At 50.8% G+C, this 14,807-nt stretch overlaps 1 protein-coding gene across 1 annotated transcript in view; it reads left to right on the top strand.

Moving 5' to 3' along the window:
- Positions 1-14,807, top strand: part of ATP13A2 (ATPase cation transporting 13A2) — a 37,233-nt gene that overhangs the window by 6,922 nt on the left and 15,504 nt on the right. Inside the window, exons 2-5 of the mRNA XM_038746850.1 lie at positions 12,294-12,367; positions 13,107-13,274; positions 14,238-14,296; positions 14,536-14,647. Of these exons, the coding sequence (XP_038602778.1) occupies positions 12,294-12,367; positions 13,107-13,274; positions 14,238-14,296; positions 14,536-14,647 (413 nt within the window). The remainder of the gene's footprint in view (positions 1-12,293; positions 12,368-13,106; positions 13,275-14,237; positions 14,297-14,535; positions 14,648-14,807) is intronic.

Genomic DNA, 14,807 nt, shown 5'->3' with positions numbered 1-14,807 from the left:
GCAGGACGGGATGAGAGATTGTATTAACATGGTAGCAATTTGGATGGAGAGGAAAGGGAGGATTTTAGCCACGTTGTGAAGGGGGGGACCAACAGGATTTAGTGATGGACTGAATATCTGGGTTGAATGAGAGAGAGGAGTCAAGGATAATGCCAAGGTTAGAAAGGCTTGTGAGATAGAAAGGATGATGGTGCCGTCTACAGCGATGGGGAGGGAATTCAGGGGTACAATACAAAGAGTTATCAATCAATCGTATTTATTGAGTGCTTACCATGTGCAGATTCATTCATTCAATTGCATTGAGCGCTTACTGTATGCAGAGCACTGTACTAAGCGCTTGGGAAGTACAAGTTGGCAACATATAGAGATGGTCCCTACCCAACAATGGGCTCACAGTCTAGAAGAACACTGTACTAAGTGCTTGAGAGAGTACAATATAACAGAGTTGGTAGATGCATTCCCCGCCTACAATGAGCTTAAAGTCTAGAGGGTGAGGCAGATATTAATATAATTAATTTAATATTTATTAAGTGCTTACTGTGTGCAGACCACTGCATTATGCACTTGGGAAGAATGCACACATAGGGGAATTAGACAGATTCCCTATCCTGCAAGGTGCTCACAATCAAAGGGTTTGTTAATGATGTGCATATAGCTATAATTCTATTTGTTCTGATGATTGACACCTGTCTACATGTTTTGTTATGTTGTCTGTCTCCCCCTTCTAGACTTTGAGCCTGTTGTTGGGTAGGGACCGTCTCTATATGTTGCCGACTTGTACTTTCCAAGCGCTTAGTACAGTGCTCTGCACACAGTAAGCGCTCAATAAATGCGATTGATTGATTGATTGTAGGGTAGAGACCGTCTCTATATGTTGCTGACTTGTACTTCCCAAGTGCTTAGTACAGTGCTCTGCACACAGTAAGCGCTCAATAAATACTATTGATTGATTAATTGATTGTTGGGTAGGGACCATCTCTATATGTTGCCGACTTGTACTTCCCGAGCACTTAGTACAGTGCTGTGCACACAGGAAGCGCTCAATAAGTACAATTGAATGAATGAATGAATGAATAAGGGAGGGAGAGGGGTCTGAAGACAGATATATAAGGAGTGTTGGAACAAAGCACTAAAACAATTTAAAAGACAAGACCAAATTCACAGAATAAAAGCAAAGGTAAGTGGGGTGCTGTGGCCAGAAGAGCAGAATTCCAGGCTCCTCATGGCTCAGAGTCCAAGGCACAGCTGTAGCCACAGTGACCCCCTGAAGCAGGTGTTCAGAGGCCGGAGGGCAGGCAAACCAGTACACACATGTTCTCACATGCCCAAAGGCAGCAGAAGGAGCAGCCTGCTTGCCCACCCTAGGAAGACATAGGCCTCATGACCTCCCCTCCCTCCCGGGAACCATCCGGCGACTGAAACAGGAGTCAATATTGATCAGGGGACGTGATGCTTACAGGGTAACTGGCCCAGAATACCGGTGTTGGTGGCCCCGTCACTGTGCCGGCTGGGTTTGCAAGGGCCATGGAGCCAGAATCTCCCAGAAATAATCTGTGCGGCCCTGCAGTCAAGAGTAGGATGGACAGCTCCACGTATACCGCAAGTTGGGGCTTACCACTTCCCGAAATTCCACCTGGCCAAGGGTACTGGCATCCTCGCCGTTGCCTGGAGGATTTAACGTGACCGAGAGGAATGAAAACCCCTAATAGTCCCCGGAGAGCCCCAGCCTTCGGGGGCTGCCTCTGCAGAGGGGGAGCTGAGACCATTACTGCTTCCTCAGCGGAAATCAAGAAACAGTGGGAAAACTTGGTCGGGGGAGCGGTGTGTTGTGGGGAAATGAGCACCAGTTGATTTGAGCGGTTCCGTAACTCAGAGGACCGTCTCTATATGTTGCCAACTTGTACTTCCCAAGCGCTTAGTACAGTGCTCTGCACACAGTAAGTGCTCAATAAATGCGATTGAATGAATGAATGAAAGTAATTTTGTTCCTAAGCTTTATTTGGGGCTCAGGGGCTCAGAGTGCGGAAGTGAATTGAACTAGGAAGTGAACATTTTGCTTGAGGAGGCGGAAAGAGTGTGGGAAAGACCCTTTTAGAGCTTCTCAGCCCCTTCCTCCTCCCCATCCTACTTAGAAATAATAATTGGGGTGTTTAGTTGCTTTATTATGTGCCAGGCACTAGACTAAATCCTGAGGTAGATTCAAAATATAGGTGGGAGAACAGGTATTGAATCCCCATTTTGCAGATGAGGGAGCTGAGGCAAGAGAAGTGAAGTGACTTGCCCAAGGTCACACATCAGACAGGGAAGCAGCATAGCCTAGTAGATAAAGCGTGGGCATAGGAGTCAGAAGGACTTGGGTTCTAATTCAGGCTCTTCTACTTGTCTGCTGTGGAACCTTGGGCAAGTCCCTTAACTTCTCCATGCCCCAGTTACCTCATCTGTAAAGTGGGGATTAAGACTGCGTGCCCCATGTGGGACAGGGACTTCCTCTCCCCCTCCTCGCCCTCTCCATCCCCCCTGCCTTACCTCCTTCCCTTCCCCACAGCACCTGTATATATGTATATAGGTTTGTACGTATTTATTACTCTATTTATTTATTTTACTTGTACATATCTATTCTATTTATTTTATTTTGTTAATACGTTTTGTTTTGTTCTCTGTCTCCCCCTTCTAGACTGTGAGCCCACTGTTGGGTAGGGACCGTCTCTATATGTTGCCGACTTGTACTTCCCAAGCGCTTAGTTCAGTGCTCTGCACACAGTAAGCGCTCAATAAATACGACTGATTGATTGATTGAGTACAACCCAATTTGCTTGTACATGGTAAGCATTTAACAAATACCACAATTATCAAGTGGCAGAGCCGGGATTGGAACCCAGGTCCTTCTGCCTCTCCAGCCCATGCTCTATCCACTGGTCCATGTGAAGCAGCATGGCCTAGAGTTGAGAATGCAAGAAGAAGCAAGACTCAGAGTTGGGAAATGAACATATGAGCCAGCCACCCCTCCCCCCAACCAACTTCTTTCCCACTGCTTTCAAACATGCTCATGATCTCCTCTGACCTAAAACAACCCTTCCTTGACCCCATGTCTCCCTCCTATCATTCCCTCCAAACTCCTTGAGCAAGTCATCTACACCCACTGCCTTCACTTCCTCTTCTCCAATTCTCTCCTTGAACCCCTCCAATTTGGCTTCTTCCCCCTTCCCTGCACCAAAACTGCCCTCTCAAAAGGCCACTAACGGTCTCCTTCTTGCCAAATCCAACATCCTCTACTTCATCCTAATCCTTCTTCGCCGCTCAGCTGCCTTGGACACTATAGGCCTCTTCCTTCTCCCGGAAACATTATCCAACCTCGGCTTCACTGACACTCTCCTCTCCTGGGTCTCCTGTCTCTCTGGTTGCTCATCCTCAGTCTCTTATACAGGCTCCTCCCCTGCCTCCCACCCCCGAACTGTGGGAGTTCCTTAAGGCCCTGTCTATTCTCCATCTCCATCCTTGGAGAACTCATTCAGTCTCATGGCTTTAACTACCATCTCTATGTGGATGATCTCTCCTGATCTCTTTCCGTCTCTGCAGTCTCATATTTCCTCCTGCCTTCAAGACATCTCTCCTTAGATGTCCTGCTGACACCTCCCTGACCGACTGATAGGTCCTTACCCTTACACTGGGATTCCAGAAAAACAATTTTCTATAACACGGATTTCCACATTTCCTCCCAACTTCAAAGGGCAGACAGCGCTCCTTCTACAGCAGGATTAGGGAAATGAAAAAACAGGCTGCTGTCCTCTGTTCTTGTCCAGTTCTAAAGGCCTACTTTAATCTTCCTCCAGTCAGTCACTGTCCACGGTAAATATTTGCTGGAACGTCCTTGGAGAACAGGCTGTTTGCTCTTGATGGCTAGTCAAAGCTTAGCAGTCGGAAAATGTTAGTCACCTGCAGGATTTTTATTAGCCAGGTCTTCTACTTCCTGAAGAAAAAGCACTCCTGTTGACTGGCTCTACTTTTCACATATAAAAACTCATACCCTTTCCCACTGCTCAAGACAGCCCTTCTATGCGCTACTCTTCTGCCGCTTCATTTTATTGGCTAGAAATAAAAACCCATATTTTAATAGCAACATATCTAATTAGAGAAGCAGTGTGGCCCAGTGGAGCCCAGTGTGGCCTCTCCCCCTCCCCATCCGCCCTACCTCCTTCCCCTCCCCACAGCACCTGTATATATGTTTGTACAGATTTATTACTCTATTTATTTTACTTGTACGTATTTACTATTCTATTTATTTTATTTTGTTAATGTTTTGTTGTCTGTCTCCCCCTTCTAGACTGTGAGCCCGCTGTTGGGTAGGGACCGTCTCTGTATGTTGCCAACTTGTACTTCCCAAGCTCTTAGTACAGTGTTGTGCACACAGTAAGCGCTCAGTAAATACAATTGAATGAATGAATGAATGAATGAATGAGAGAGCACAGGCCCGGGTGTCAGAAGTACCTGGGTTCCAACCCCAGCTCTGCCAGTTGCTTGCTGTGTGACCATGGGCAAACCACCTCACCCCTCTGTACCACTGTAAAATGGAGATGCCAGTTCTCCCTCCTATTTAGACTGTGAACCTCATGAAGGACAGGAACTGTGTCTGAACTAATTAACTCATACCTATCCCAGTGCTTAGAACAGTGACATATAGTAAGCGCTTAACAAAGAGCATTTAAAAAAATTTAATGAGCTGGTCTGAACAGAAAGATTATTTCGAATAGAATTGCCACTTGTCCAGGATTTACCCAATCACCTAGTAATCTAGATTTCTGTTTGGTGTCTGTTTAATGTCTGGGAATGTGGTAAGTCTTTACTGAAGTCACCACAGCTTCTGCAGTCCCAGATTTTCCAGCCTGCCTAGGTCAATGGCAGATGATGGCAGTGATAGTTAGCCGTGGATGGGGCTGCTAAGTCCCATTTTTTTTAAATGGCATTTTTTAAGTGCTTACTATTTGCCAGACACTGTACTAAATGTTGGGCAAGTCACTTAACTTCTCTGTGTCTCAATTACCTCCTCTGTAAAATGGGGACTAAGGCTTAAGAGTGCTTGGGTAGTGATAGATGTGAAATTAATCGAGGAAGGCTTCCTGGGGGCGATGTGATTTAAGAAGGACTTTGGAGATGGGAGAGCAGTAATGTGATGGAATTTGAAGAAGGGGAAGGATTTCCAGGCAGACAGAAAAACACGAACAAGAGGTCGACAAGCTGTACTTCCCAAGTGCTTAGTACAGTGCTCTGCACACAGTAAGCGCTCAATAAATACGATTGAATGAATGACAGTGAGAGAGAGGAGATTTTGAGGTAGAGTGGGTAGATTATCCCGAGAGGCACAGAGAGTGTGAGCTGGGGTGTTGTGAGAGACGAAAGTGGATAAATAGAAAGGAGAGAGCTGATGGAGTGCCTTAAAGCCAATCATCTTTCTGCTTGATGTAATGAGGAACTGGCAACCACTGGCAGAGTTGGGAGACGTGAACAGAACAATGTTTTAGAAAAGTGATCCAGGCAGCAGGGTGGACTGGAGAGGAGAGTGTCGAGGCAGGAAGGTAAGCGAGGAGGCTGGTGGAATAGTCAAGGAGGGTTATAAGGAGTTCCTAGACCAGCACGATGGCCATATGGATAGAGAGGAAGGGGCAGAGTCTAGAAGTGTTTTGAGGGGAAAACTGACAGAATGAATATAGGGGTGGAAAAGAGAGGGGACAGTCAAGGTTTGGGTTTTTGAGGGACCAGAAGGATGGTTGGTGGCGGTGTCAACTGGGATGGGAAAGTGAGGGGGAGAAGAGGATTTGGGAGGGAAGATGAAGAGTTCAGATTTGGACATATAATCAATCAATCAATCAATCGTATTTATTGAGTGCTTACTGTGTCCAGAGCACTGTACTAAGTGCTTGGGAAGTACAAGTTGGCAACATATAGAGACAATCCCTATCCAACAGTGGACTCACAGTCTAGAAGGGGGAGACAGAGAACAAAACCAAACATACTAACAAAATAAAATAAATAGAATAGATATGTACAAGTAAAATAAATAAATAGACTAATAAATATGTACAAACAAATATACAGGTGCTGTGGGGAAGGGAAGGAGGTAAGATGGGGGGATGGAGAGGGGGACGAGGGGGAGAGGAAGGAAGGGGCTCAGTCTGGGAAGGCCTCCTGGAGGAGGTGAGCTCTCAGTAGGGCTTGAGGCGTGTATGGAACAACCCTAGAGGAATGTTCTGGAGACAGGAGGAGATGAGAGATTGCAAAGAAGGAGAGCAATCAGGGCTAGCAAGGTAGACTTGGGTGTCATCCACGTAGAGCTGGGAGTTGAAGCCATGGGAATGGATGAACTCCCCAGTCAGTCCTTCAATCAATCAGTGGTATTTATTGAGCCCTTACTGTGTTCAGAGCACTTCACTAAGTGCTTGGGAGAGTATAATTGAGTTAGTAGATACGATCTCTGTCTTCAAGGAGTATTCACTTAAACTCTGGGAGCCGGGAGCTGCACCTCACGAGCCTGCGGGGCTAGCGGGGTCATCCACTACTCACGCGTGGAGCATTCGGCCTCAGCTTGGAGGGCCAAGTCTCGGGGTGTGAGGGAGCGGTCCCCTGGCCAGAGCAGGGGCATGGTGCAAATGGGGCTCGACTGTCCTGCCTGCACTGTGGGCAGTCTGGTTTCCACCAGCCTGTCCCCCGTCCTGGCTGCCGTGATCTGCCTGGGCTCTGGCTTTCAGTACCGGTAACCACCCCGGTCCCTTGGCCATGGCTATGGGCAGGGGCCCATTATTCATTTGCGGTGGCCAGGCTCATGGAAACCAACCAGGGAAGGGAACACAGTGGCTCTGCAGGAAGTTTGGGAGCCTGGGGAGCCTTCCCTAAGCTCTCCTTTTCTCTTCTATTCCCTTTGGCATCACCCTGACTTGCTCCCTTTATTCATCCCCCCTCCTAGCCCCGCAGCACTCATGTACATAGCTGTAATTTTATGTATATTAATGTCTGTCTCCCCCTCTAGTTTGTAAACTCACTGCAGAAAGGGAATATGTCTGTTATATTGTTATAGTCTACTCTCCCGAGTAATACCGTGCTCTGCACACAGTAAGTGCTCAATAAATACTATTAACTGACTGACTGAGGAACCCACCTCTAAAGTCACGCTGAGAAGCAGCGTGACTTAGTGGAAAGAGCATGAGCTTGGGAGTCAGGGTTCCAATCTCAGCTCTGCCACTTATCAGCTGTGTGACTTTGGGCAAATCACTTCTCTGTGTCTCAGTTCCCTCATCTGTACAATGGGGATTAAGACTGTGAGCCCCATGTGGGACAACCTGATTACCTTGTATGTACTGCAGTGCTTAGAACAATTCTTGGCACATCATAAGCACTTAACAAATACCCATTATTATTATTATTATTAAAGTCAGGCCAGCTCCCCTGGAGATGTCTGGATGCCAGATGTTTCCCTCAGGCCAGACGGGCCCTAAAAATGGGCACGGGGGCTTTGAGAGGCAGGAGTTCCTTTAATGGCCCTGCCTGCTCTTCTATCCAGTCCCATGTGGCTGTTTGGCTCAGAGCAGGCAGGTTGGCGTGGTGGGCTCAGGGGACGTGCAGACCCCTGGAGTGGCCAGCCTGTTGTGCCAGAGTGAATCTAGTTTCCGCAGCCCTTCCTTCCTCCTGGGGTAGGTGACACAGAGCCCCTGGGGCTAGGGGCAGTGGGGATGAGGGGGTGTGCATGGGGAGGCCTCCCTTTGGGGAAAAGTCCAGGTGTCTCCCGACTCACTTGCCTTCTGGCAGAGAACAGGGAGCTTTCACCCTGCCCAAAACTGAGAACAGCTGTTCCTCCTGGCCAAGCCCCCAATCAGTCAATCAGTTGTATTTATTGAGCGCTTACTGTGTGCAGAGCACAGATGAGACCCTTGGCCCACAAGGGAGGGAGGGCAGAAGGGTGAGGAGGGGAAGCAGCTGGCTGTGGTTTCCTGTCGTAAGGGTTTCAATGCAGAAGAATGGGGTTAAATTCTCCTCCCTCTTACTTAGACTGAGAGCCCCAAGTGGGACAGGGACTGTGTGCACTCTGATAAATTTGCGTCTGCCCCAGTTCTTGGTACAGAGCGTGGCACATAATAAGTTAGACTGTGAGCCCACTGTTGGGTAGGGACCGTCTCTATGTGTTGCCAACTTGTACTTCCCAAGTGCTTAGTACAGTGCTCTGCACACAGTAAGTGCTCAATAAATACAATTGATTGCTTGAGAAGCAGGGGGTGGCTTAGTGGAAAGAGCACAGGCTTGGGAGTCAGAGGACATGGGTTCTAATCCCAGCTCCACCACTTATCTCCTGTGTGACCTTGGACAAGCCACTTCACTTCTCTCTGCCTCAGTTACCTCATCTGTAAAATGGGGATTAAAACTGTGAGCTCCACGTGGGACAACTTGATTACTCTGTATCCACCCCAGCGCTCAGAACAGTGCTTGACACATTGTAAATGCTTAACAAATGCCATCATTATCAACAAATACCATTAAAAAAAATGTATTGGGTATCGGTTCTGAAAGTATCTGCTGCCTGCTGGCTTTTCACAGTGCATGGGGTGGGCGTGCTAGTACTCACCAGTAGCATTTACCAGAGCCATTGTCTTTAAGACATTCCATCAGCTCTCTTACTAAACCACTCTCTTCTCCCACTGCACCCCAGCTCTCACTCTTAGCTCCTCTCCAGCCCATCTACTCACTGTGCTTCACTCTCCCACACCACCGACCTCTTGTTCAAATCCTGGAATTCCCTCGTCCTCATATCCAGCAAACTCTTGCTCTCCCCATCTTCAAAGCCCTTCTGAGAGCACACGTCCTCCAGGAGGCCTTCCCTGACTAATCTCTCATCTCCCCACCCTGTGTCTCTCAAATGCCACTCCGGCAACTCTCAGCCACCAAAGCACTTTAGCATTTGCAACGCCTCATAGCTCAGTGGAAAGCCTGGGCTTTGGAGTCAGAGGTCATGGGTTCAAATCCCAGCTCCGCCAACTGTCAGCTGTGTGACTTTGGGCAAGGCACTTCACTTCTCTGGGCCTCAGTTACCTCATCTGTAAAATGGGGATCAAAACTGTGAGCCCCCCCGGGACAACCTAATCACCTTGTAACCTCCCCAGCGCTTAGAACAGTGCTTTGCAGATTGTAAGCGCTTAACAAATACTATTATTATTATTATTATTATTTACGGACATGTCTTTGTACTCTATCACTTCTTCCTAGCTGTAATTTATTGAAGGGTCTGGCTCCCCACTAGATTGTAAGCTCCTTGAGAACAAGGATCACGCCTGCTCATTCTCATGTACTCTCCCAATCACTGAAAACATTCATTCAATTCGGTCGTATTTATTGAAGCAGCGTGGCTCAGTGGAAAGAGCACAGGCTTTGGAGTCAGAGGTCATGGGTTCAAATCCCAGCTCTGCCAATTGTCAGCTGTGTGACTTTGGGCAAGTCACTTGATTTCTCTGTGCCTCAGTTCCCTCATCTGTAAAATGGGGATTGAGACTGTGAGCCCCACATGGGACAACCTGATCACCTTGTATCCTCCCCAGTGCTTAGAACAGTGCTTTGCACATAGTAAGTACTTAATACCATTATTATTTTTGTTATTATTATTGAATGCTTACTGTGTCAATATCATATGTTGCCAACTTGTACTTCCCAAGCGCTTAGTACAGTGCCCTGCACACAGTAAGTGCTCAGTAAATACAATTGAATGAATGAATGAATGAATCAACAATGGCATTTATTGAACGCTTGCTGCATTCAGAGCAGTGAACTGAGCGTTAAAGAAGCTGCGTGGCTCAGTGGAAAGAGCCCGGGCTTTGGAGTCAGAGGTCATGGGTTCAAATCCCGGCTCCGCCACTTAGCTGTGTGACTTTGGGCAAGTCACTTAACTTCTCTGGGCCTCAGTTCCCTCATCTGTAAAATGGGGATTAAGACTGTGAGCCCCACTTGGGACAACCTGACCACCTTGTATCCTCCCCAGTGCTTAGAACAGTGCTCTGCACATAGTAAGCGCTTAACAAATGCCATCATTATTATTATTATTATTATTACAACAGAGTTGGCAGAGATTTTCCCTGCCCACAAGGCTCTTACAGTCTAGAGGGGGAGACAAGACTGTCTGTAGGAGCTTACTAAATACTTAATAAATGTGGTAGGAGCTTAATAAATCGTCCTGGCTGATTGATCTGGAGGGTGGGTGAGTCTTCCTTCCTCAGTGACACCTGCTGTGCAGGTCTCTTTGGTACAGCAGGTCGGGGAGCCGGGCCTGCTCAGGGTGATCTGGGTGGCCCATTTGCCCTCCTCGTGCCCGTGGCTCCCTGCCCAGGGCCTGCCATCTTTCTCCTGTGGAAACTGGAGCCCGTCCATCAGCTCTGTACCCGGAGGCACAGTCCACGACAGCTCACCCCAGTCTGGCTCAGCACCCTGAGAGTCGGCTCTCTGCCTCCATCCCGCCCACCCCCAGCAGATGGGAAAGGCCTCTTGACCTGATTCCAGCCAGTCAGTCGTATTTATTGAGCCCTTACTGTATGTAGAGCACTGCACTAAGCGGTTGGGAGAGTACAATACAAACAACAAGCAGACACATTCCCTGCCCATAACGAACTTACAGTTTAGATCATGTAGAGAGTGCCTTCTGAGATAGGGGTCCTTCAGGGAAGGCTGGTCAGAGAATTCAGTCGTATTTATTGAGCACTTACTGTTTGCAAAGCGCTGTACTAAGGGCTTGGGATAGTACAATATAACAATAAACAGACACACTCCCTGGCCACAATGAGCTTACAGTCCAGAGAATGACAGAGTCCGCAGGCGCGGGGTTGGAGAAAGCCAAGGTGGTGAGTTAACTTCGAGCTGGTCACTGATTTGCTGTGTGACATTGGACATTTGTCCAAATTCTCATTCATTCATTCATTGTCGTATTTATTAAGCCCTTACTGTGTGCAGAGCACTGTACTAAGCGCTTGGGAAGTACAAGTTGGCAACATATAGAGACGGTCCCTACCCAACAATGGGCTTACAATCTAGAAGCCCATTTCACCCCACAGCCCATTTCACCCTCCACCCCGCAGCCCTTATGTACATACCTTTAAATTGTTTATTATAAATTATTTATTCATATTAACGTCTGTCTCCCTCTCTAGACTTTAAGCTCATTCTGGGCAGAAAACATGTCCGTTGTTTCAAACTCTCCCAAGCACTTAGAATAGTGCTCTGCACATAGTAAGCGCTCAATAAATATCATTGATTGGGCAAACCTTCTGGGCAGAAAACATGTCCGTTGTTTCAAACTCTCCCAAGCACTTAGAATAGTGCTCTGCACATAGTAAGCGCTCAATAAATATCATTGATTGATTGGGCAAACCTTCTCTGGGCCTTCCTTTACCCATTTGTGAAAAGGATACCCCCCTCGGTGCAACCCTAGGGGTGTGTGATGAGCAGGCGCTGTGGAAAACCAAGGGGCAAGGGAACCTCTGGCCAGGCTAAATAGGTGGGTGGAGCTGGAAGCACCTGCCCAACCTCCCCAGGCCCTGTAACTGGGAGAGGGAGTCATGGGAAGAGAGCGGGATGTGGGCCCAGGAGGCTGGTGGGCACTGCTGATTGTGGGTCAAGGCAGAGGGAAGGACCACCGCTCTTGAATGAGGAAGAAAATTGTTTGCAGAAGTGGGAAAGAGGGTCACCGAGGGCCGAAAGAGTCATCTGCTTGGCTGGTTACCCTCCCCACCCTGAGCCTTGGCAGCCCCAGGCAGGAAGGGTGGGAATGCTGGAGGGGCGACCAGCTGGGACCAGGCCCGAGACCAGTGAGGAGTGGTCAGAGCTCAGGTCAGGGAGGGAAGGAAGGGTGTAGAGGGGGCATGTGTTGGGCAGGAGCTGGACACTCCAACATTGTTGAGATGTCGAGCTGGGGCTGCCCTCTCCAACCCTGGTTACTGGGGCCGGAGCCCTGGGCTGTTTGGTCGTGGGGGCTCCTGGACTCTGGCTACAAGGTGAACTTTCCACAGAGAGCAGAGTGGGACATTTCCCCTCTGGGGTGGGGCAGGACCTGAGGTCCTGGCTTAGGGGTGGAGCCCCGGCTAGGGTGGACAAGGGCGGGGGACCTCATGAGGTGATAGGGTGGGAGTCTTGGGAAGTAAAGGGGTGCGGAGCAACAGACTTCTTGGAGAGCCCTGACAGAGAGGACGTGGCCTGGATGGGCCCGCGAAGGGTCTAGGCTGGGGAAGGAGGGCTCTGAGCCCAGCCCTCACCTACCTGTGCTCCTGTGTCCACAGACAGCAGTCGGCTCCTGAGCCACCCGCCCCCTCGCTACGGGACCCTGGTGCCCGGCACCCCCGTGACCCGGAGGGTACGTGCAGCGTCTGCTGGGGAGATGGTTGGGGGAGCCCGGAGCTCAGGGCGAGGTCTGCCTGGGTCCCCGGTATGGTACTGGGGTGGGGCCGGGGGAAATGAGGTGCCAGCTGAGGGGCTGTGTTATTCTGAACTGCTGAGCCCTCTTCTTAGGCTGCCCTGCCCTCTGGGAGTCAGTCTCTCCGTCTCGCCTAGGGGCTGGGGGGTGGTCGATCTGACCTTCTCTTCCTGGGGGCATAGGGGGTTGCTCTGTCCATCTCTCCTGGGGGGTTGGAGGGGAGTTGATGTATCTATTGCTCCCTGGGGGCTTGGGGAGTGGTTTGTCCATCTCTCCTCGGGGACTCGAGGCGGGGGTGGTCTGCCTCTCCCTGGGGGCTGTCTGTGGTCTCTCCCTGGGGGTCGGGGGGGAGCATTCTGTCTGTCTCTCCCTCCCTGGAGGCTGAGGGGGTCAGACTGTCCATCTCTCCCCGGAGGCCAGGGGGAGATCGCTCTGTCACTCCTTGAGGACTGGGGTGCTCAAATCTCTCCATCCCTCCCTGGGGGTGAATGGGGTTGTAGGTCTGCACATCTCTCCCTGGGAACAGGGCGGGGGTCAGTCTGTCTTTCCCTCCCTAGGGACGGGGAAGAGGGGGTTGGTCTGTCCGCCTCTCCTGGGGCAGTGGGGGGTGGGCGGCAAGTACCTGGCAGGTGGGAGGTGTGGGGCCACAAGGCTCAGTGCCTCTGGGCTTCCCCTCCAGGAGGTGAGCGGCTACCAGCGCAGCACGTGGCGCGTCTGCTTGTGCCACGCGGGGGCTGTGCTCACAGCCGGGGCCCTCCTCCTCCTCTTCCACTGGAAGCCGTGGCTAGAGGTCCAGGCCAAATGCACCTCCTGCCCTCTGGGCCAAGCTGACTGGCTCATCATCAAGGTGAGACTGGCTCCCCCCGAAACGGTCAGGCAGCAGAGAGCCGGAGGGGCCGGGAGGCTCAGGACCCTGTGGCATAGATCCCGCCCCACGGTTCCCGGGGACACTGGAAGGGCTTGCCCACCCTCACCCTTGCCTTGGAGGGAGAAAACCAGGCTCAGAGAGGGTGGAGAGTCATCCGAGTCACACAGGAATCCAAGGACCCTGGCACCCAGGGTCTGGCATGCCCTCCTGTCGCAGGAGGCCTTGCAGGGAAACTAATAATAATGACGTTTATTAAGCGCCTACTATGTGCAAAGCACTGTTCCTACTGCTGGGGAGGTTAGAAGGTGATCAGGTTGTCCCACGGGGGGCTCACAGTCTTAATCCCCATTGTACAGATGAGGGAACTGAGACACAGAGAAGTGAAGTGACTTGCCCAAAGTCACACAGCTGACAGTTGGCAGAGCCGGGATTCGAACCCATGACCTCTGACTCCAAAGCCCACGCTCTTTCCACTGAGCCACGCTGCTTCTCTAATCAGGTTGTCCCACGTGGGGCTGACAGTCTTAACCCCCATTTTACAGATGAGGTAACTGAGGCATAGAGAAGTTAAGCGCCTTGCCCAAAGTCACACCGCTGATAAGTGGAGGAGCCGGGAATAGAACCCACAACCTCTGACTCCCAAGCCCGCGATCTTTCCACTAAGCCACGCTGCTTCCGAGGGGCCCCCGGCGTCAGCTGCCGGGGATGCCAGGGCAGGATTGGGCCACAGGAAAGAAGAGGGGGCGAGGGCTGAGGGCAGGGAGTCGGAGCAGAATGGAGGGGAGGGACCCTGAGGCTTTGAAGGAGCCCCGAGGACCTGCCTTTGCTGGGCCGGGAGCCCAAGGGGACAGCTCTGTGCCCCGGCAGTGAGGGCGCGGGCTCTCGAGGGCCGGGGGAGTTTCGGGATGGTCCCAAGTCCGGGTGCTCCGTGCTTCCTTCCAGGACCAATTTGGACAGCGTTTCACCGCCCGAGTGCAGGCTGAGGCCGTCAGTGATGGCAGGTGGGTCCCGGGCCTTGGTCCAGCTGATCGAGGGGAGAACTGGGGGCACGGCGTGAGTCAGAAGCAGCCCATTTTCTAGAGGGGAGAAACCTTAGGAACTCCACCACCCTACACACTCTGGGTCCCCTGCCCCCGCCTCCGCCCCCCAAGCATCCCCAAACCCACAGGGCGCAGGGCCAGGCTAGACAAAACTGGGGTCCCCCGATTCCCAGCCCCTTCCCTTCTGTTTTCCCGAGAAGCCTGGGGCCGGCCCACGGGGCTCCGCAGGATGACGGACGGAACCACGTGGCCGTGGGAGTGACCCAGGAAGAAGATTGGCAAGACACCATCCAGTTGCAAAGGAGGGAAGAGGTAACGTCCTGTAGCTCTCCTCTATTTTTTTGGTATTTGTTAAGCATTTACTGTGTTCGTTCATTCATTCAGTCGTATTTATTGAGCGCTTACTGTGTGCAGAGCACCGTACTAAGCGCTTGGGAAGTACGAGTTGGCAACATATAGAGACGGTCCCTAC

Source organism: Tachyglossus aculeatus, chromosome 5 (genome assembly GCF_015852505.1).
Source record: "Tachyglossus aculeatus isolate mTacAcu1 chromosome 5, mTacAcu1.pri, whole genome shotgun sequence".
Lineage (NCBI taxonomy): Eukaryota > Metazoa > Chordata > Mammalia > Monotremata > Tachyglossidae > Tachyglossus > Tachyglossus aculeatus.
The sequence above is the reverse complement of the archived record's forward strand: the minus strand, read 5'-3'. Positions and strand labels throughout refer to the sequence as shown.